This window comes from Zootoca vivipara, chromosome 9 (assembly GCF_963506605.1).
Source record: "Zootoca vivipara chromosome 9, rZooViv1.1, whole genome shotgun sequence".
Lineage (NCBI taxonomy): Eukaryota > Metazoa > Chordata > Lepidosauria > Squamata > Lacertidae > Zootoca > Zootoca vivipara.
The window spans coordinates 15,150,310-15,174,215 of record NC_083284.1 but is presented as its reverse complement, the minus strand read 5'-3'; the positions used below and the strand labels follow the sequence as shown (position 1 = coordinate 15,174,215).

At 43.5% G+C, this 23,906-nt stretch overlaps 1 protein-coding gene across 7 annotated transcripts in view; it reads right to left on the bottom strand.

The window, feature by feature from the left end:
- The window catches only part of AFF1 (ALF transcription elongation factor 1), a 142,786-nt gene that overhangs the window by 21,653 nt on the left and 97,227 nt on the right, over nt 1-23,906 (bottom strand). For 6 of the 7 annotated variants that reach the window (XM_060278425.1, XM_035111870.2, XM_035111873.2 and 3 more), the window contains 8 exons: nt 22,376-22,420; nt 20,741-20,827; nt 19,903-19,939; nt 18,491-18,539; nt 6,535-6,595; nt 6,366-6,403; nt 4,740-4,899; nt 572-1,507 (listed from right to left, as the gene is read on the bottom strand). In XM_060278425.1, coding sequence (XP_060134408.1) covers nt 572-1,507; nt 4,740-4,899; nt 6,366-6,403; nt 6,535-6,595; nt 18,491-18,539; nt 19,903-19,939; nt 20,741-20,827; nt 22,376-22,420 — 1,413 coding nt within the window. The remainder of the gene's footprint in view (nt 1-571; nt 1,508-4,739; nt 4,900-6,365; nt 6,404-6,534; nt 6,596-18,490; nt 18,540-19,902; nt 19,940-20,740; nt 20,828-22,375; nt 22,421-23,906) is intronic. The other variant, XM_060278426.1, reaches the window with a different exon arrangement.

Sequence of the window (23,906 nt, the reverse complement as noted above, 5' to 3'; positions counted from 1 at the left end):
TGAGCTGAGCTGCCATTTTCATTGATCTCAAGATCTCAAAGAATCACAGCCAGTACAGTACACTTATTAACACACACCAACAGAATGTGGTTAGTGGAGGTGATGTAGCCCTGAATGTATTCTTCTTAACTGCTGAAAATAGAGCTAAGAAGGGATGGATGTTGTGGGTCCTATTTTTGATTTGATTTTTAAGCGAAGAAACAAACAAATAAATACAGTGGTACCTCATGTTGCGAATGGGATCCGTTTCGGCGGCCCGTTCGCAACATGAAAAGGCCGCAAACATGAAGCGCCGCATCTGCACACACGCGTGATGCAATGCGCAAAGCGCATCTGCACATGTGCAAAGCGTTATTTAGCACTTCTGTGCATGCACGCAGGTTACAGACACGCTGAACCCGGAAGTAACCCGTTCTGGGACTTCCGGGTATGGCGCGTCCGTAACCTGAAAAGATGCAACATGAAGCGGATGTATCATGAGGTATGACTGTAGTGTATGGTAAAATAAACACACTAAATACTGAAGGGTTAAAAAGAAGAAGTACCAACTGCACAGCTCTCCCTTTCTCACCTTTCTCTTTTTGACAGACTTGCTTGGCGCATCCACACTCTTCTTGTCTGCATCCTGCTTCTTCATGCTGTGGCTCTCTCTGACCTCCAGTCTTTTGGGGCAGTCCCCTCCCTTCCTGGGTGGATGTGGGACCCGCGAGAGGAGAGCGAGCTCAATTTTAACCACAAGCGACGGAGGGACCGGGCAATCCCTCAAGGGCGACAGCAACTTCTTATCCCTGATAGGCAAGAGAAACCTGTCCTTGTCCTCTCTTACCACAACAGCTGGTTTCGTGCCGCTAGTTCTGCCGGTGGCGGGAACCCTGGGGCTCTGGCTCAAAGGGCTGAGGGGCAACAGCTCCAGGGCACTGCCAACCGCACTGTCTTTTGCAGCACCCTGGTCCGAGAACAATTTAACAGTGGCCTGGTGTGAGCTCTTGTGCTTTTTCTTCTCGGAGGGCTCTGGCACTGCCAGCTTCAGTTCCTTCTTGTCGCCAAGCTTCAGCCGCCCTTTCGTTTTCACCTTGGGCTTGTCTTTGGAAGACTGGTCCTTCGCTCCATACAGACCGGGCGGCTCACTCTCTACTGTCAGGCCTCTCTTCGGCTCCTCCGGTGCTGCGACTTTGCTGGACTTCCTGGGCTGCTTACTGCCCACGACCTGGTGGAATTGGGGTTCCTCTGTGTGCACCAGAGACTTCTGGTAGCTGCGCTTGGTAGGGAGGTGTACCTCTTGAGCTGACCGAGGTGCTTTGCTGGCAGTTTTCGAGTGTCCATCTGTTGGTTGTGAGCATTCCCTTTTGCTGCTGCCGCCGCTGCAACTTTTCCCTTGCCCCTTGCCTTCCTGGAGACTCCCCCTGCTGCGGTCATCCTCAAGGAAATTCTCGGTGGGAGACACCGGCTGGTTCACCTTGATCAGCCAGTTGTTCAGCTGCCATCTGTTGGATGTCTGTGGATCGGGCTGTGGCAAAAAAAGAGAAACACCAGTTGGTTGTGCGCCTGTCACAAGGTGCATTGCTTCATCTGCACCATACCTCTGGGGCTATGGTTTATATTCTGAACTGAGCAAGGCTGGAAGGACCAGAAATGGTGGCTTTGCCCAAGAACGTAATCCTGATGTGAGCCCAAGCCCAGGCCAAGAGCTTCACTCTTCCACATCCATCACCCAAATGGCTCTGCCTTTTCTTTGTTGCGGCGCCATGTCTGGGGCTGTCTCCCAGGAAACCTGCCTGAGGTAGCTTCTCTTACTTCCAACGTGCGGGGCTTCAGGTGTAAGGGACTAAATGTGGTCCTCCAACCCACTGGGACCATACCCAGGCCAGGCTCACCAGCTGTGCTCCACACCCTCGAGCCCCTTGGGATGGAGAGGGGTGTTGTGTGTGCATGGAATGTAGCCCACTGTATATATTCAAACCCATTGCGCTCTGCCCCATTTGGCCCTCCCCACCACTGTCAAGTGAGCCCCCACCAAGACAACTGCGCCAAATGTACAGTCACTCGAAGGCTCGGTTCTCACTCAGATAGCAAACCTGTCCCTTGTCTATACCGCTTCAGACTGAAGGTAGAAATTTTAATGATTTCACGCTCTGCCATACAAAAACAGAAATAAAATCTCTGTGCATAGAAAGCAGGCCTGTCAGAGAAAAGCCCACTTGTCCCCAATGTGCTAATTTTCTATGCACAAGGGGTATTTATTTATTTGTATGGACAAGCATGTAGTCCTATGAGCCCTCAACTGCAGCCCAAAGCGGTGCAGCCCAGACACAGTGAGGAAACCAGATGATTCTACAATCAAAACTGTAATCCAAATGGTATTTTGCTTCTCTCTCTGTTTCATATAAAGGACTGCAACATGGGTCCCCTCCCATTATTATTAGAATTTATATACCGCCTATACCCAGAGGTCTCAGGGCGGTTCACAGAACAAAATCAAAATATAAAACCACAAAATACATAATCAAAATAAAAACAACCCAATACCCTCCTCTCCCAGAAAATCCCATAGGACGTCAATCGAAATCAACCAAAGGCCTGGTTAAAAAGGAACGTTTTTGCCTGGTGCCTAAAGGCGTATAATGAAGGTGCCAATCAAGAAGGGCAATGAATTACGGCCAATTTTTTAAAAGATGGTTTTCATAAATCCATAGATCCTCAAATAGCCGCACTAAGCTTGACATTATACCAATGACATAAAAACAGATTTTCATTCCCAAAGCTATTTCACAACAGCTCTTGATTATGACACTATGGTGCTCTTTCCCAGTTTGGCTTCCCAAGTAGGTCAGTGAAGGCCTCCAAAACTGAATAAATCAAGTCAAGTCCAGCCACGTCCCAGGGAAAAAGGAGGAGGGAAGGAACCCTTCCTATAGACATGAATGTTCCACACAGATTTCTGGAAAAGGTCTAAATCTTGTTAAAATTTGCTTTTTTTAAAAAAAAGTTGCACATATACAATCATATAAATAAAATAATTGGGATCGAAAGGTTTGAGCTAAAATTTCGAAACAGAACTTAGATGCAGAGAAGGTTCTGAACTCAAAACCACTCAAAACACAGACAGAAATTTCACCCTTGTCCAAATAGTTCTTGGATTTGTCGGCAATAATAGAGGTCTTATGTTCATCGTTCAGAGGACACTTTACAATTGCTCCATATGGCAGATGTCATCACCACACAGAGCACATGCAATTGACAGGCACCAGCACACCAGGCCTTATCCCTGAATTTGTAAATTTCATTGGGGGTTTTTTAAGCTTCTGATCATTGCACTTATAGGGCAAGACCCGAGGTGACAGCTGTAGGTAGCATTGTATCCAACTGTTCAGTAAGAAGCAAAAACATTCCCCCACCTTCCACTATTCCAGCCAACAGTTTGCAGTGAAAGGTTACACCAGGATGTATCCGAAGGTCCTTCCTCCTGGATCATGACCACTCCACCCAGTTTCTGTGCAATTCTGCAGCCCTGTACAACACAGTCCCCCTCAGCCAGGAAGGTAAAGGGGGCAGGTAAGGAGGAGTGGAAGAGAAACATTGGTTGATGCAAACTCCCTTCCACTTGCACAACCACTGGATATAGTCTGTTGGCTGGAAGGCAGGAAGAGGCCTTGGGATGCCTGATAACCCTATGGCCATCATTATTATTATGTACTGGAATTATTTAATGTATTAAATACACTTTGAATATATTTAGATGCTTCGATTTAAGGTTTTGTCTGTTTTGCATTCATGTAATTTTTTTAAAATACGTGTGTTGTCTCTTTTTTTCAAGTTGCGTTTTCTACAGATCAGTTTCATTTGGTGTGAGACGTTGGTGTTGCATGCAGTGTTAGGTTAGGAAGAAAAGGGGGAAAGAGGGGGGAGGGGAGAATGGTGAGTGGGGTAGGGTCGGGTGGCAATGCTTCTATTCTTCTACATGGTATATGTGTGGGGGTTTGTGTCAGCATCACTTGTGTGGGTTCTCTTTACTATTCGCTTGTTGTATTTCTTTGGGGGTGGGCCTAGGGTGTGGTTGGTTGTCTTTGATTGGCTGTAGTGAAATTTGTTTGTGTGTGTGTGTGTGTGTGTGTGTGTGTGTGTTTGGATCAGGTTAGCCAGATTGATTTGAACGCTGTTGGTGGATTCTTGTCGTTGTTTCGTTGGGCTGTGTACCGTGTTTCTCCAAAAATAAGACACCGTCTTATATTTATTTTTCCTAAAAAAAAAAACACGGTGGCTTATTTTCAGGGGATGTCTTATTTTTTAAATTAAGTATGGTACAGTTTAACCTACAAGGTTAAACTGCCTATCACTATGGCTTATTTTCGGGGTATGGCTTATTTTCAGAGAAACACGGGTATGTGATAAAGGGGAACCATACTGGGGTGAAGGCGTCTTCTTCTATTTGCACTGTGCCTCTGTTGAAACATTTCTGGCTACATGGCCTGAAGGTTGTGACTTTCAGCCGGTGGCTAAAGTATGTGCTGATGGTGTTATGTGGACAGCTGGACTACTTACTGTAGCACAGGGTTTGAATGTACAGCGTGGGAAACTGGGGGAGTGGAAAGGGACCAGTAACGTGGTAGAAGAGACCGACAGCATTCTGCTGATAGAACAATTATCTGATTGGCTAAAAAAAAAAAGTCAAGAGGGGCCTCCTATTGGCTATTCACAACACACAGATCATGCACTTTAAAAAAAAAAAAGGTACACCATACCTCAGGTGTGGATGCTCTTGTTGGGGGATCATTTGCTTCACTTTCACTGGAGCTGCTCTCACTCTCAGAGTCAGAGGAACTGTCCGAGTCGCTTGTGCTCCCAGACTCTGGACTGCTGGAATGTGCTAATGCCACACTCTCAGGCTGTGATTGTGGGGCACTGCAAGTCAATACCATGAGATAAAATTAGAAGCGGGTAAGGATCATCTTTCTGCACTTCCACCCCCTCCAGACAGGCCAGCACTGGGGCGGAGGTTGGGGAGAGGGAGAGGGAGAGGGAGGGAGGGAGAGAGAGAATCCAACCAGCATCATTTAAAACATTCTATCATTGTTCACTGGGGGATCACATTCTCCTGATCTCTCAAAAGGATGAAAATGCAAAAGTGCTAAATCACACACACACACACACCGGGGGGGGGGGAGGGAGGGAGAGAAGGAGACAGAGAAACATTGCTAGGAAGACAAGGGGGCTTTTGAGAGCAACTGAGTGATACACCTGCCGGAAAAGCAGAAGATCAAACACATTTCATCTAATGACCAAACTACACAATTTTCCTGGGGGAGAGTAAATAAGTTCAAAACATGTACGTACGCCCTGGACTTTTTAACAGGCATAGGCAAACTCCAGCCCTCCAGATGTTTTGGGACTACAATTCCCATCATCCCTGACCACTGGTCCTGTTAGCTACGGGTGATGGGAATTGTAGTCCCAAACATCTGGAGGGCCGGAGGGCCTATGCCTGCTTTTAAACCTTGTTTTATAGAATCGCAGAATTGTAGAGTTGCAAGGGACCCGTGGGGCTCATCTAGTCCAACCCCCTGCAATGCAGGAATCCCAGCTAAAGCATCCACGACAGATGGCCATCCAACCTCTGCTTTAAAACCTCCTCCAATGAAGGACAGCCAGCATACCCTCCCAAACTGAAAAAATTCAACTGCTGAACAGCTACTGCCATCAGAAAGTTCTTCCTGACATTTAGGCAGGAACTCCCTTTTTTGTAACTTGAATCCATTAATTCAGGTCTTACCCTCCAGAGATTTCCATTACCTTACCGTATGATTCATATTACATTTTGTATTCTATTTTTGTATGTTGCTTTTGTTTTAAACGTAGAACGGTTTTTAATTTTTAAAATAAGAATCTTTATCTTAATCCATGGAACTATGGATGGTGTACATGAGGTGATCATATTTTATCTTCACAATCACACTGGTGAACTAGATATCTAAGAACCCCAATCATACTGGTCAATTACTCTGCCTCCACTGTTGGGACTCGCTAGTGGATAGATTTGCACTCAGTTCCTACATGTGAGCTTTCTGTTGGCTGCTGCAGAGAACAGAATGCTGGGCGAGATGGGCCACTGGCCTGATCCAACAACACTTCTCTTACACTCTGAATTCTAGTGCTTTGAAGAAGCAGGGAAGTATTAAAACAACCTCATGATTTCCCTCCAAGTGTTACCAAATTATCCCAATCAGTGAACAATTCAGTCAGTCTCTCTCTCTCTTAACCTCTCACCCACAACCCCGAGCTGCTTCCACAAAGATTTCTGTTTACATGCATAAAAAAACTTGTGAGATGTTCCCCACCTCCACCTCCCTGTTATTTCCAAGAAATCGTACCTTGGAGGAGTGGATGAGGAAGACGGCTTATCAGAAACCTAAGTATTTAACAAGAACAAAAAAAAGAAGGAGAAAGGTAAGTATAAGCAGCTCAGACAGGAAAACAGACCATAAATATTTTTAAAGGTATTCTGGTTATTTGCTGGATTTATAAATTTTATCTACACACACTGACTTGGTCATCGTCACCCTCGTCACTATCGCTGATCTCAAGATCTTCATGTAGCATTCTGAAAGAGAAAAGAGGGAATGTTTTCAAGATTGTTTTCAAAGTTTTGATTAATCTACACTCAACATACTACTCAGCTGGGAAAGCATTCTTTGCTCAAGTTTTGTCTCTTCACAGTATTTTTCTTGGAAAACAAGCACAGGTTTGATTTTTGCACTCCAAAGAAAAAGGCCAAGCTGAACTATTTCCTCTGCAGAACAAGAGGACTTCATCTTCCCTGGAGTCTCTGCTCATGAAAACTAATATAGTCATTGCTGTAAAGAAAGATTCATGCTGCATGCTCCCATAAAACAGAGATCTGGAAAGTGTTCCTATCTGCCTGTCAGAATAGGGCACACTGGTTGTGAAATGAATAAAAGTGTTCATGGGTACTAATGCCTGTTGACAATCTGGTGCCATAAACCTCACTAGTAACTCAAGAAGAACCATCGGGTGGCAGAAGTGATGGCAACCAAGGATTTGGAGTTTGCTATTATGTGAACATTTGCTATTATGGTGCTGGAGGAAACTCTTGAGAGTCCCATGGACTGCAAGAAGATCAAACCTAACCATTCTTAAGGAAATCAGCCCTGAGTGCTCACTGGAAGGACAGATCGTGAAGCTGAGGCTCCAATACTTTGGCCACTTCATGAGAAGAGAAGAATCCTTGGAAAAGACCTTGATGTTGGGAAAGATTGAGGGCACTAGGAGAAGGGAATGACAGAGGACGGGATGGTTGGACAGTGTTCTTGAAGCTACGAACATGAGTTTGACCAAACTGCGGGAGGCAGTGCAAGACAGGAGTGCCTGGCGTGCTCTGGTCCATGTCACGAAGAGTCGGAAACAACTAAACAACAACAATTATGTGAACAAAAGAGGGGAAATGACTGGCTTGAGGACGCAGTCATTCTTATGACAGCTTTAAAAGGGTTTCTTTTAGCTTTTTTATATTGCTGCACTCCACCTTGATACTTTTTGAGAGGGCAGTATATAAATAACTTAATAAATAAATACGAATAAATGTGTGTGTGTGTGTGTATGTGTGTGTGTGTACACACACACACACACACACACACACACATACATACACAGATTTTTTTAAAAAATAATAAATTTTTATTAGTTTTGCATAAAGCTGTACACAACACACCCATTCCAAAAATGAAGAGGTTCTTTCGATCCTTTAGACCCCCTTCCCTCCCTCCATGGGTTCCATTTCTAAATTTTATTCCTGCATCTTTTACTATAATCTATCTATTATATCATCATGGTAACCATGGAGTGCCTGGTGTGCTATGGTCCATGGGGTCACGAAGTGTCGGACATGACTAAATGACTAAACAACAACAACAACAACCAAAGTTAATGTTACTTTACAAGTGCCATTGTATTCCTACCAATGATTTACAGTGGTCTTTCAAATATATTTAAAAAACAGGTGCAGTACTGATGCAGATAGCCAGGGGTTGTATCCCCACTGCATACCCTCCAGTGGGCTGGATCCAAAGTGTTACTTCGGCAAACGCAGTAACTTGTTTCATGTAAAAGAGTGGACGAAAGCTCTTGCTGCAGAAAGCGGGAGAGGTAGAAGTTTGCAAACTCTCCCTGCAGGCTTCTGCACCACCCAAGTTCCACAAAAAAAAGCTTTCGGGGAGAAGGAGGAAGCAACAAATATTGCTTCCCCACTTCCTCAGGTGGGAGTGCCCAGTGAGTAGAGTTCTGTTCATAAGAACTCTGGATGCAATTCCATGTCATTATCACAGTATGTATTTCTATGAAGCTTTGCAAAGAAGAAAAAAACTACAAGGTTATAAATGGCAACTGGGCAACTAAGGAAAGTTTAGATTATACCTAAGCTTTTGCTTAAAGCCAAAAACCACCAATTAAACATTACTACCTACCTGAAGACTGAAAAAACGCATTAAAGGTATAACCAACCAACCCCTGCTCCCAAACTACTCCTTGCACTATCATGAAAATTAGACACTCAAAGCTTAATTAGCACAAGTAAAAAAAAAGAACCACTGAATCTGTAACCTTAAAGGGGATGTTGCTTTTTTAGAAGCTTTTTGCTCTTAACTACTATCCTTCGTGTGCTAGAATGAATTAATAATGGCACATATTTTTTATTTATTTACACACTGCAGATTTTACTCAGAAAGTACATCCAGTTACCTCTCAGACACTGAAATATGACCACTTTGGGGATGGATCCTGGCAGCTACTTGATACCAAACAAACAGTGCTTCTAAGAGCCAAGAGGCGGAAGTGATGGATAACCAAATCCAAATGAAACCACAGCAGGAACAGGAATGTTAGCCGGATAAGATCTGATATTTCTGAGGCTTGCCAGCTGGCACCCACGGATGAACAAACCCATCCAGTTTCTGTGCGTATGAGTGCGATCTAGCTTTCACAAATGGCAGGTGAGAGGGTAACCCTGTTTCTGACCATGTCGGGCTGCAGGTGGGGGCCCAGCTGCCCCTCCATTAAAATAAAAACCTAGTACAGGCACCCTCAAACTCTGGCCCTCCAGATGTTTTGGACTACAATTCCCATAATCCCTGACCACTGGTCCTGTTAGCTAGGGATCATGGGAGTTGTGGGCTAAAACATCTGGAGGGCCGCAGTTTGGGGATGCCTCACCTAGTATATCAGGGAAGAAGTTTCCAGCCTGTGTATAACAGGTATCCAGCACAATAAAACAGAGGCTGCACAATTAAGTTTCAATATTTATTTTATCCCCCCCCCAAAAAAAGGGGGAGGCATGTCATAGCTTTCCTGATAACCAGTCCTTCCAATTTGTACTGCTAGTTGTATTGGTATTTAGTTATCCAGTTTGTTATTGCTTTTTAATTTGCTGCTACATGTGCTACTGTTGGTTTTTTAAAAAACTATTTATTGCTATTATCAGTTTTATAGCTTCTTTACAACTTACATGAAAGCAAGATATAAACACCTAAAAACAATCAAATAATAAAAGCAATAAAAGCATGGGGTGCTTTCCTTAGATCAGGCATCCCAAAACTTCGGCCCTCCAGAAGTTTTGGACTACAATTCCCATCTTCCCTGACCACTGGGTCCTGCTAGCTAGGGATCATGGGAGTTGTAGGCCAAAACATATGGAGGGCCGCAGTTTGGGGATGCCTGCCTTAGATTGTCTCCCCTGCAGCAAACACTTTGCTTCTTAGCGCTTTGCCTCGCCGGTTAGTTCCAAGGTTAGTTCCAAGGTTAGTTCCAAGCCCAGCACTAGAAAATAAGCCAGGAAGCTACCACAATAGCTACTGCATTTAAATAAATCAATGTTGCAAAGCTAACTATGCCCAACTAGAAGCATATGGGGCAAAACTACAGTATTCTGTGGTATTGGCAGGGTACTAGAGTACAGCTGCTGTCAGCGAAACCAGTCCCTTGTTAAGCCTCGGTTAATGTAAACACATCCTAATGATTAAGTCTGGTCCTTCGGCATGTGTGGTGTACAATGGATCCTATTATGTAAAGATCTACCAAGGGGTTATATCAGCATAACCACAAACCCTAGAGGGCAATCCTACAGATTCTTACAGAAGGCTAATAATAATGTTCTCTACACGCATGTCCCCTTTCTTCTCGGCTTTTCAGCACTGGTTTATACAAAATCACACAAAAGCAAGCCTGCAGTTGTCCAAAAGACAAGAGCACAGAGGACAATTTCCAGAAGCCTACAGTGAAAGGCCAGAAGCTAACTAGTGGATTTTTGGACGCGACATGATTCTTTCACTTGAATACGTTTTTGTGAAGCAGTGTTTAAGAAAATAATCACTATTTCTTTGACTAGATTCTCGAACCAGGCGTAAATTTTTTTTAAAAAAAATCATGCTGGTAGCTGCTCATTTTAACTTGCTGTCAGTTACCTGTGACTAGACAATACGCCCAGCCAGTTTATTGGAAGAAAATCAGGTGCACATGATGTACTTCTAAGTTATTATTCTATTTAGCACACTTGTGTCCTGCCTTTCTTCCTACGGTATGTGGTCTCCCATTCAAGCACTGATCAGACCCAGTCCCTGGCTGGGCTACAGTCAGGTGCTGCATCATAGAACTGTGGAGTTGGAAGGGATTCCTAGCATCATCTAGTCCAACCCCCTACAGTGCAGGAATCTCAGCTAAAGCATCCATGACAGATGGCCATCCAACCTCTGCTTAAAAACCTCCAAGGAAGGAGAGTCCATGAGCCCTCGCAACACGTCCTGAGTTAGGCATAACTGCTGCAGTTCCTATGACAATATGCAGATGCAGAATTCTAGACTATGCCACCACCCTCTAGGCATGTTCTAAGTTCCATGCATGTTGCAACCCAGCATATCAGAGGGAAAGCTTTCATGTAGACTATTTCATGATATGCTACTTTTCTACCTGCGGGAAGCTGTTTGCATGCTGGAGAACATTTAGAAACGTTACCTCCCGCTTATATTTTTGAGTGGTGCAGTTTAGAATTCTACGACCCCGTAACTCATACAAAACCTATACTGCACCTCCCAAGTTACGTCATCTCGATTGCACCATGATAACAATCGCATGTAGCATGCGCTTCTGGTTCACATGCAGACGTCCTGCCCCCCCACCCACTGAAGTCGCGGCCAACACTGGGAAATAATTAAACAATTCCACTCAAACCCAGAAATGGCGGGAGAGAGCTGGAAAGTCCTCGTGGCTCACAAAAATACACCCTCTCTGGAGCCCAAAGAGGATGTCAGGGAGGGTGGAAGAAGCCCCAATGAGACCGGAAGCGCAGAGGGGGGGGGGCTTTGTTTACCCTGCTCAACCTCCCCTCCTAACAGCTGGTGTGCGGAATAGCACAGTTGCAACAGCCTCTTTCCTGCATGTCCTCCAGCCCCAGAACCTCCATTCTAGTTGGGGATATTTTGGGATACAGTGTTTTTTTGGGTATGGATTGAACAGAGTGGCAGAGAGGGTGTTTAAAGGGTGCTCCCCACTTCATGCAATTTCATTTATGTGCACGGGGGTCTGGAACGTAATGCCCGTGGGGGGGGGGGCGCCTGTACTAATTCTTTGCTTTGTGTACATACGGTTCCAGCTTCAATCCATGGCATCTCCAAAGCAGGGATGGGAAGGACCACTGTGTGAAACTCCCCTGCTGAGCACCTGAGGGCCCCAGTCCTGCCACTCGCCACCTGGCCTAGGGTGGGGCCTGATGGCCTCCAGAAAGGTCTGCTGCCGCTGCTGCTGGGCAGAGACGGCTCAGTTTTTGTTTTCTTTCTTTTAATTGCTGTTATTTTTTACCTATGCCATTTTAAACTGTGATATTAATGCTATATCCTTAGTTTTAGATTTTGATTTATGTGGAAATTGTTTTCCATTTGGTTGTGTATTTTTTTGATGTAGTTTATTTATTGTTTATGACTTTTGTAACTATGTAAATCTTGTCATGTTGTAAGCCACCTTGAGCACTGTTTTTAACTGTGGAAAGGCGGCATACAAATAAAATGAGGAGGAGGAGGAGTCACTACTACTCAAGGCAGACCATATTGAGGCATGTCCAACAGGTAGATCGTTATCTACTAGTAGATCACTGGACAACTGCGGTACATCACTGGTAGATCATTGGCTCCCCCCAAAGCAGCTGAACAACTGTGGCTCCCCTAAAAAAAGCTTAACATTTTACCTCCCCCCCTGAAAAAACTCAACAACTTTGACCTGAACCCCCAAAAAGGGGGTAGATCGCTGCCAGTTTTTAACTCTGTGAGTAGATCGCAGTCTCTTGGGAGTTGGCCACCCCTGAGCTAGATGCACAACAGCCCAACGATATATAAGGCAGCGTTCTATGACTGTGAGCTGACAGGAGCTCCAAAACACAAATACATAGGAAACTGCACATTTGACCCAGTCCACAGTTGTGGTGGTGGGGTTTTTCTTTCTTTCTTCTTGGTTTTTTTCTTTTTTGAGTGGGAGGGGGTATTATTATGAAATAGTTACCACTCAAACCCAAGGCACAATTTTTCTGCCCCTACAAAAGAAACTGCAGTAAGGTTTTATTATCCCGGATAAAGACATCAGTGTTCCAAATAAGACCTTCAGAAGAAAATGGCATTGTGTGGGAAGACTGGGAAGACTACATCTATTATCCAAAGACTGCACCATTTATTTTTCCATTATCTTCTGAAGGGCTTCTTCCCAGAAAGATAGACTGACACAAATTGCCTCTGTTGGCATATTATTAATAGCTTTCAGATAAGCTATTAATAATACAGCAAGAAACTTGCAGCTGATGAATTGTTCCCAGGAAGGACAATTGAAGCTTTCCCCCCCTTTTTTTAAAAAAAGGGAAGAGTCATCACTCACTGCATACAAGAGAAGAGTATTTGCTAAGCATTTTTTTTAGCAAACTCTTAAATGCTTTGATTAATTTAAGAGGAAAGGCTAGATTTCATTCTTTTTAAAAAAACTTTAAAAAACAAACAGTTCAGAACATACAGCCAAAGTTAAGCCTTTTGAAATCTTGCACATGCTTGCCTCTGCAACCAAAACCAATGCAACGAACTCTGCCTGCATCGTCGTCCAAAGTTGTTTTAAATTGTTTTTAATGCTGTTTTAATGTTGGGACTTTAGGGTGACGGGCTGGCAATAAATAAATAAATTGTTAAATAAATAAATAATCTTTTCAAGTATCTTAATGTTTTTAATCTTTGAACTTTTGGAGTATACAGAATATAACATTTTTGGATCTGTCATCCTTAGATGACCCTGGAGAAACAATGAAAGAGGACTTGAAAAATAAAGAATGCTGGGCATGCTGCATTTTGAGTGTGCGGGGGGTGGGGTGGGGAAGCACTCTTACATCTTTGGGAATTAATTATTTAGAAGGAAGAGGGGTGTTTTGTGTGTGTGTGTGTGTGTGTGTGTGTGTGTGTGTGTTTTCTGTCTAAAAACAGATGTACTGGTAGCTCCTAAAACTTGTCACATGCCAAATATGATCATCCTAATGCACGAGCAAGCTTGTCTCTCTTAGGGCTCCCCTGCCGTCAGAGGGAACTGAACTTGCCACCTGCTGTCGTAAATAACAAAAACCTTGCTTCCATTCCAGTGAAGCCAGGTGCTAAACTTGAGGGCCGAACTCAAGAATGGAAAGCCCTCTGGGAAATCCGCGTTTGCTCTGCGAAAGCTTGCCTGCTTGCTTTGGGCAGGCAGATGTAGAGGGATTTCAGCCTCTAATTAGCCAGCACAAACGCTGCTTGTTTTCAGTCGGCTACACTCTGTAACGTGAGCGACTCAAGGTGGCTGGAGTTTCAGGCGGTCACGTGCGTTTCGTAAAGGAAGAACAGAAAGAATAAAGAGCCACCATTGTACAAAGCAACACACAAACCCAAGAGCGCACTAATTAAAACAAACAAACTTGAGGAATCAACTTAATTAAGTCCCCGGTCCAAACGGTGCTTATTCCGTTTATATATCGCTATTTGGGAAGCCATCTTTTTTTCTACACCTTTGAGGAGCAATAGGACGTTCTCATTAACTGCTGATAATAAGTTTTCCTTGGCAAGTAAAGGGAGAACGTTCTGGCTGCCATTGTAAGATGTGTATTAACCAAGCCACCTGATAAAACACAGCCACATCCAAGGACTATGCTTTATGTTCAGACATAATTGCAACTCCAGCAGGACTCCGGAGCGGTTATATATACCAAAGCAGAACACTCCCAGGGCTCTAGTCCCACTGTTCTGGTTCTGGCAGGGGACAGGGGCCGATGACTCAGAAGAAGGAGCAAGTAATTCTGCTGTGACTGGATATTCAGTAATCCACCTTCATCCCTGGTTATAAAGAGATTGGCTTTAGTCCTGGAGGTTTCCTCTAAAACCAACCTGTCATTAATTACATGGATTTAAGATGCTCCATGGGGATAGGACGAAGGCAGAAGGGACAAAAACCAGGCTTGCAAACAATAACTTCCAATTCTGTGTATTCATTTTACAACTCATAAGTCAAAAGATCTGAAGGGGTGGTTTCACACATTGCGCTTGCCATTTTCATGCAGAAAAGAACACAACATGGAATCATGCAGGCTAAAGGAAAACTTGGAAGATTACAGTAAGGAAATATCTCTAAAGGTTGCTCATTCATGCATGCTACCTTTTCCAAATTACCTGAAAAGCTTCAATATTGTGAAGTCATTGTTCACCTGAAATGACTTTAAAACATGTTGGAAAGCCATGGTATGTGTACATGTGGCACAACAGCTGCATGTACACTCATCAAAGGTAACAAAATACACACAGTTCTTTGTAATAAGGATACCCCCACACAGAAAACATTGGTGTGTGGAACATTCTTTGGCTCTTGTTCTCATCAACAACTAGCTTCACCTTTTTAATTGTTAACATTAGTTAAAACTGAAAGCAGTAGTTGATTGATTAGGCCAATTAGGGGAGGTCCCCCCCACCCAGAAATATTGTTGAGCAATGCTTTTGCAAGGTTTGCCTGACAAGAAAGCAGCATTGATAGATTCTGGGCTTCAGATAAGAGCAATTTAAAATAAAAGCTTTCTAGTAAGTAAGAGAGCACAGCCCACCCAAGTACAGTTTGAAGAAAAAGTGTCAATGGAGCTGCTTGAATAGGGATGAGCTGCATTTTATGACTTTAGTTTTAAATATTAAACTTGAAGACTATGTTTATGATCACAATTTAGTGAAAATTATTTATGTTTGGAATAAATATTCAAAATCAGTTTCCTGAACAGTACCCATTTCACAGTTTTACATGGGGAAGCCACTGGTTTAAATAAATATTAATGGCAAAATATTAATTTTGTGAGTTTTATCCGATTCATCGAATGTGAAGGTTCTGCAATTACCATCACGGCTGTTAGGCATTCAGATCTTCTGGTTAACCCCGTAAATCTTCCTCCTATAACTGTTCTCTCTCACACACATTGTTAGAAACTGAGATATGAAAGCTAGGAGCTAAATGGCACCTTAAGCCTAGGGTATGGGCGCAACAATGGAATGTCTAGGCACGCTTTTTTATAACAAGAACACAAAGTTGAAAATGAATGAACTGCACCTAAAACATTATCTTCGTTTCTCACATGATCTAGTCCTTCCCCTGCCCACCCCCCTAATATTCTCAAGAGGGTCCCTTCTTCAGAGAGTAGCTGGAAGTGGAGAGGCAGAAAAGGGTCCTCCTTTCCTTCCACTCTGCACTTTTAATCTGAAATCAGAACTGCACCCAGAGCTTAGAAACTGCTCACACTAATGAAATTCCCTGTCGCAAAATGCGCCTAGAACAATCGGAGTTTCAAACACTACACACGCACACACACACAGCAAATGTATTTACAGTATTTAGGGGATTTATAACAAATCTGGGGAACCTGTGCCCTTCCACATGGTGCTGAACTTCAACGCCCATTACACCTAACTGCCCTGGACAGTGGTCAGAAATGATGGGAGTTGTAGTCCAAAAACAGCTGGAGGCCCACCAGTTCCCCACCTCTGGACTATAAAAACTGGGACGAATTTAGTTTAGGGGGCATGATTGGCAGAAAACTCTGGTCAGACAAAATCTAGCAATTCATACAATTTATTTGTGGAACCTGATGTGGTGGTGGATGTTGGCTTATTGGATGGCTTCCAAGGCATTAGAGAAATTAATCGAGAATCTTGTTCTTCTTGTTGTTGTTTAGTCGTTTAGTTGTGTCTGACTCTTCGTGACCCCATGGACCAGAGCACGCCAGGCACTCCTGTCTTCCACTGCCTCCCGCAGTTTGGTCAGACTCATGTTGGTAGCTTCAAGAACACTGTCCAACCATCTCGTCCTCTGTCGTCCCCTTCTCCTTGTGCCCTCAATCTTTCCCAGCATCAGGGTCTTTTCCAGGGAGTCTTCTCTTCTCATGAGGTGGCCAAAGTATTGGAGCCTCAGCTTCACGATCTGTCCTTCCAGTGAGCACTCAGGGCTGATTTCCTTCAGAATGGATAGGTTTGATCTTCTTGCAGTCCATGGGACTCTCAAGAGTCTCCTCCAGCACCATAATTCAAAAGCGTCAATTCTTTGGCGATCAGCCTTCTTTATGGTCCAGCTCTCACTTCCATACATCACTACTGGGAAAACCATAGCTTTAACTATACGGACCTTTGTCGGCAAAGTGGTGTCTCTGCTTTCTTACCAACAGCTAATTGTCAGATTGGTGACGTGGGATCTTCAAAGGCTGTAGGTCACTGAATGCTACAGAGCAGCAACAGGAGAAGTCTATGGTTCTCATGCTCAGCTCATGCATTTTCCAGAAGCATATGGCTGACCATTGAGGAAAGCAGGATGCTGAATGAGATGCCTCTTTGATTCTGCCCAACGGACTTCTCCTATGTTCTTATGAGGCCATATCCATGGCCTAAACACATAAGCCTTGGGCTGCCCTGTCAACCCCAGTTCATCATGTGTAAAATAACAGTGCTGGAGGGAAATATCACATGACTCTAATGGCATACTTAAAAATAACATAGCACTTGGGAAACTAACATGAAATGGGAAATTTAAGAGATGTGCATCTTCAGTGTTCTATGGTACGTAAATGTTTCTAAGCAGAAGTTCTATTAGGAAGGGTTCTGTAATGTTACATTAGCTGTAGCGAGAACAGTCGTACCTTGGAATTCGAACGGAATCCGTTCCGGAAGTCCATTTGACTTCCAAAACATTTGGAAACCAAAGTATTGGTTGGCAATACAAGAGCTATTCTGTTAACTGTTCCCAATTGCTTCCAGCATAGGTACACCTACAGCAAAGATACCTAGCAACAGCGGGTGTAAATGTTTTGTTTTCTAGAAACATTCATGCACAGAGACAATTAAGGTAGATTTGCTGACCATGGAAATCAAGCTAGACATAATTCTTACTTCTGCCAAACAAGATGAAACCTGTATCGTTGCTTAAGTCACGTCAGAGATTTTAATCTTCAATAAGAAACCCTGTCCCTAATTTATCAAGCCCCTCTACTCCCAATCAAACAAATGGAGCAACATGGCAAAGTTTTGTCAAGGCAGTGGCAAGCTGAGAGACTAAGGTTCTGGCTCCGGTCCAATTTTAAATCATCAACATAATCAGAAGAATCATGGGGCTGCTTAATATGTGAACTTTAATGTGTGCATCTAGCTTTGCCAAAGAAATAATCTCATTTGTTCATTTTCTCTCTTGCAAAAGCAATGTGCCATCTTCATGGGTGTGGACTGCTGGCAACACAATTTGGAAAAGTTGTCAAAGGCCCCATTGATCACATGGAGCCGCTTGCACAATTCTTTGGGATGTGGCTTTCACACACAAAAATGTACATTTTGAGGGTTTGCAGGTGCGGTCAGGAGGCTGTCCTCTGCTTCCCAGTAGAATTCATTTTCAGGATGGCTCTAGCCATGTTAGGTATTGATACATATGGTTGTAAGGGAGTGTAAGCAGTGGGATGAGAGGGAAATTAAATGCAACAAGTTCAGATGGTGCCATATAATTAGAGTGAGAGTGCATGGAAAATAAGCACAGTGTATCTAAACATACACTGTTTAGATGTGTTTAGTTGCGCAAACAACTAAAGTTTGCGGTTCATGCATTTGATGAATTGGATTCTTAATATTTGCAGGCTTGGGCAATAAGAACATTTTCCAGGTCAATTAGGCACCACAAGTCTCTGTTGTTGTGGGAGGGAAGAAGCCGCACCAAGCAGAACTGAACTCCCCATGAATGTGTGGGTAGTTCAGCCCTCATTTCTGCAGCTGAAGTGACATGTGAGTGTCAGGTGTGTGTGGTTGAGGCGTGTGGCTTCATTAGAAAAGGAGTTGTAGGCCAAATGGGGAGGCCTGGCAGGCTTGCAGGCCCAAGTTCCCCACCCTGACTTAACTAATGTTCAGAGGCACAAGTTAAATAACAAGGTGCAGCTACTTACGATTTTCCTTGCTGAGAAATAGACGTCTTAGAAGGTGCATCATACTGTTCTGTTAAACAACAACAACAAATGTTTTAGGCTGTACAAGCATTGTACCATTTCAATTGTTTTCCATTGTGTCCCTCCCTACCTCCCTCTTTCTCTGTGTGCCTCTCGCACACAAAGATTTATGCATTATGCAATATGTGAAAATTAGGGCAGCAACTTTTAATTGATGGTATATAGTCTTAATCCATGCTAGGGGAATCCATTCATACAGGTTCCACAACAGTTTTCAACTTTCATTTTTATCCCACAAGTTAAAGACGGCGATATGTCCAATGCAGCTAAGGACCAAATAAATAAACGCTGCTCAAACTTTTGGACAGGAGCTAAATGCCTTTCTGCTCAGTGGAATTCTATAATTCCATTACAGAAGATTCAGGAAGGCTGCCTGGAGCCCAGGAAAGACTGAAGTGACCACTGTTGATTGGCTTTACAACCAAGGTAAGAATAAATGGTACACAGGTGGCATAGTGCTTCCCCTCTCCACAGGTATTCAAGCACTATTCCTTGCAAACTTTTACATCTTGTTTCCATGTGGCTAGTGAAGATCACATGGCCGTGCATCACGCTAATGACACAATAACCAAAAACACCATCATGTGTAAGCTGTGTGATCTGCTTTAACCACATGTAAAGAGACAGGTGTTACCTGGAGTGGTGCCAACTACACCACATGGGGTTACTTGTAAATCTGCTTCGATCAGCCCCAACAATAGCTAGAGCTCAACCTTGCAAAAAGCACTACTGGAATGGTCATGGGTTCATCGCTCTGCCTCAACTTCCATATTGCAGTGACAGCCGGGAGAAGTTGCTGCTAATTCCAATTACAGTAGCACCTTGGGTTACGTTAGCCTCGGATAACGTAAACTTCAGGTTGAGGAAGCGCAAACCTCGGTTTCACTGCACGTGCATGCGCAAAAATGGTCTATCACCCCGCACGCATGCGCAGAAGCTGTCTACTGCCCCGCGTGCATGCGTAGATGCGGTCTACTGTTTCTCCTCGGGTTGCAAAAACCTCAGGATCTGGCCGGAACTCCGGAACAGATCCCGGATCCTGTTTGCAACCAGAGGTACCACTGTAATTAATTGGGTTGTTTTTGTTGCTTCTGAAAGTTTCCCCTGTTTACAAGTAAATGCACAATAAATACCAATATAGAAAAGTTTTTAGTGCATGCAGAAATGTATGCAGCAGACAAACACTGGGCTCAAGCCAACGGACACTTCTATTGTTCAACATGCTTTCATTTAAGTAAAGTTTTGAGTGGAAATTTCTCTTCCATCCCCGTTGAAATGAACACAACCACAGCAGGACACAGCAGACTGTATCCAAGCAACCACACATAGATTTTTAAAGATCTCTTACGTACTCTGGCTCTGTATGACTGATCCACCATGCTGGGTTTCCTAGAAAGAGGGAAAATGGAAATTTTAATCATAGAATTGTAGCTAAGCTTCCACCTTCAACTTTCATTTTGGGTATGAACTAACTAGGTGACCTTAATCACACCAGTATCTCTCAGTATTTTAATCTACCATACAGGGATATAATACCAGCCTGCTTTACAGGAATGCTGCAACAGTTCTTACGGCGATTTATATAATACCGCTGCGGGGGATGGTGTCAGGTCTCTGCCCCAAGGAGCTTACAATCGGCACAGAGGAACAACAGAAAAGAAATGAAGACAGGGGTAAACAGGGAAAGAAACTGCTTTTATTTCAGTTACTTATTTTAGTAATCTGTTTCACCCTTTAACAGAGTTTTGAGGGTAGTTTGCAAAAGCCGTAAGAAATGGGGACTAAAAGTCTTTGTTAAAGGTTCCTCAGAGAAGCTGAGCTTTGAATAATAATTTCAAAGAAGTGAGGAGGTGGCCTGAAAGGCAATTCCAGGCATAAGGGGAAGGCAACGGAGAAAGGGGAGCATCGCAAGACAATTAACAGGTCATGATGTACTTTGAATACTGATATAATGAATGGAAGTTATTTGAACACCATAAAGACATATACTATTGTTATTGTTATTGTTTTGTCTTCAGAGTATCTTCTGAAGGACAATGTGAGTATACTGACTTTGTGCTCTGCAGTAATTACATTTACAGTCATCATTTGATTGTTTTTCAATTCAAACTTCTTTCAATGGGTTGACATTTTTAACTGATTAGATTTAAGCAACCATCATCATCATCATCATCATCATCATCATTATACCTTTGCAGGGAAAGGAAACTTTGAAGGCTCAGCTGTGCTAGGAGTATGGATGGCTGTCAAAGGAGGTGGCCATGAATGGGTCATTTCCTAAGAGAGAGAGAAAAAGAATGGAAAAGATGAAAACCAGTCTTTAATGTCCATTTCCTGTCCTTCCCCAGCATCAAGAGACATGTAAACCCAAACCACTGAGAAAGCACAAGATTATAATCTACGTTTTGCTTCTTGGTGCTTGAGAGCCTTGCAGCTATCACAGTGTGTGTGTGTGTGTGTGTGTGTGTGTGTGTGTGTGTGTGTCTGTGTGTTTCTTCCCTGGCATATGAGGACTTTGGTTTAGAGCAGGAAAATGCACAATACCACCATCCTTCTACCTTCTACTGCCACAATCATTTTGAATATACTGCATACTAAATTTTAAACTGCGTCTGAATTGGTGGATAAAAACAGCAGCAGCAGCCGAGAAGAACTGGGGCACTGGAATTTCAGATTCTGCTCTGAACATCAGACCCGTATCAACTTCCTTTGGCTATTACGAGGTATAGAGTATACAGTGCTGTTTTTAAAATGCATGTGTCCACTATTTCTCGGGGCAAGGGAAAGGAAAAAACTTCTGCTAATAATACTTGATGAAGTGGCACAAACTAGAAAAAGTTGGGGTGGGAGGGACCCTAGAGAAAGTGTGTATTCAATAGCAGTTATGGAGTAGCCTTGTCAGGGAGAAGTTTGATAGTTTGCGAATTTTTGCTGGGAACTATTGATATGCGTGGGGTAAAACTAGTGCCCAGAATTCTCTGAGGCGGGCAATGTGCTTTGAAGGTACTGTATGTACACAGCCACATGGTACTGGCTGTCAGTTGGTTTCTGGGCCCAATTTAACGTGGTGGTTTCAACACTTTAAATGGCATTGGACTTTTAAAAAAATTAAATGGCTTTATAGACCAGGTTACTTTAAATGCCATATGGACCTACACAAACCTCTTCAGGGGCCCTGCTTTTGGTGCCCCCCACTAAAAGAAATGAAGTGGATAATCACTAGGAAATGTGTTTCCAACAGCAGCACCCCAGTTATGGAATAAGCTTCTCAGTTAGGCTCACAGGTGGTTGTTTCGGTAACTTTCTGTTCACCTAGATATTTTTTTAAAAACGTAGATTGTCTGGGCCTCTGGGGGTTTTTTTAAATGTGCTTTTAATTTTGAGGATGCAGTTGAAAATGAGATCTTGCAACAAACCAAAACTCATGGCTGAATTTTTGCACCACTTCCCCTTCCTTTTAAAAAAGTGTTGTTGTTTTTTAAAAATATTGTTTTACTTGAAATTTTAATTGTTTGCTTATTTATCGTAAACCACCCATAGAACTTCACGGCATACCTAGGTCTAGCAATTTAGAAAATATGAAACACATGGTTTTGTTTCAAACCTATTACAAGGATTGCACAGAAACATTCAGGTTGGGTAGTTTGAAGCATTTCAAAGGAAACCTTTATTGTTCATCCAAAGCAAACAACCTTTGGATTCACACCCTGTTGCTAGCCACAGAAAAAAACAAGTAAGTCCTTCCTTTACACAGCAGAAATAAATGGTTCTGCTGCCCACATCTGTTGCTTAAAGCACACGCCAACCACAGGCAGATACACTCACCTTTAAAATTTCTTCAACACAATGGACTTCATTGGAGAACGATTGCTGGAAAACAAGCAGGATTAAAAAAAAAAGTGGTTATTCCATGTACTGGTCCAAATTCACGAGCAGAAATGTAAACGGTCAGATCACAGATTTGCTTAAACAGATGTTTTATTGACGTTGCGTATGACGAATGAAAGCGTGGTATTTATGAACATTGTTATCAGGAACCCTGTTTAGGGGAAAGATTTCCTTTCCTCACTTAAGTGCTCTCAGGAGGGGCTTCCTTCTCAATTAAACCATGCACACACCCCAAACCACTGAGGTTGCTGTTTGGCCACACGAAGCTTACTCTCCTAGCAATGCGAATCGCTGCATGCCAGAGCGGCACCACATGTCCCAGTGAGGTATCTTAAAGATGGAAGCTCCCGTATCGTGCAGTCTCTTTATGTAGTTAACTATTTTTGCCGCCGGTTGGAAGAATACAAAGTAATCGCCGCAGGAGGCTGCCCCTCCAAGGAATAAAGGGCCAGTGCAGAGGATATAGTCGGTGTCTCTTCTAAGATATTGGCGCCACACCCGTTGCTTTGTTACAGAAACACTTAGAAATTCACCTTTGTCCACCACACCCACGCAGGAAAGCTTAAAGGCTCTGGGCTTTTCTGCTCACAGTAGAGAGCAAGGCAAGTCTCAGCTAGACTTCAGCAGATTAATCCAACATTTGGTTGGTATTCGAACACCCAGCAGTAAGCTATGCTGTGATAGACAGAAGCTTAAAGAAAGTAGAAGGCAACATTCAAAAAATAAAAAGCTCATTTAGAGGGGGGAGGATATATAATGATGATAGTATCAGATTATTGAATGTACAGGGTGTTGGGGGAGGGGTAATACCTCTGGTGGGGGACACCTTGGACTCCTTCTGGGTTAGTTTGTCCATCTTTGTTCCCCACAGCTATCACCTGTGGCTCCTAGAAGCTGTAAGCATGTGGCAGCGGCCACACGCTGGGAACGGCTTCAACTGGCCGGATAAACCAGGTGAGGGCAGCCGATGGGTCTCAAACCTTCAATGACTTAAGGACTTTCCCCTGCATGCGAAGACAGGCTCTGGCAGACTGAGACTAATAGTGGGTCCAACAATCAAGAAGGTGACTTCTCCATGTGCTGCAGAGGGAAATGAGGGCCAGATTGGGCTCATCAACCTGGGAAGGTAGCCCTTCCAGGAGAAGGAAGACTCCAAACCTAAACCTCTGCTGCCTTGTGTGTATTTTCAAGGAGCTGAAACAAGCAGAAAGCCGAAAGGCTAATAAAATGTTCATCTTTCCTTCCATGCCTCTCTCTCTGCGACTTTTTCTCTTCTCCTTCGCCCTCCACCACATCAAAAGAGTTGCCAAACCACATTGCATCTCCCTATTCAAGAATGCAATATAATTAAAACCCATCCACTCCTCTCGGCTAAAATTCAGTTTCTTGTGCTAGTCATCTCCCATCTTGCCTACTGCAGCCTTCTCCTTTCTGGCCCTCCCACTTCCACATTTCTATCATCTCGTCA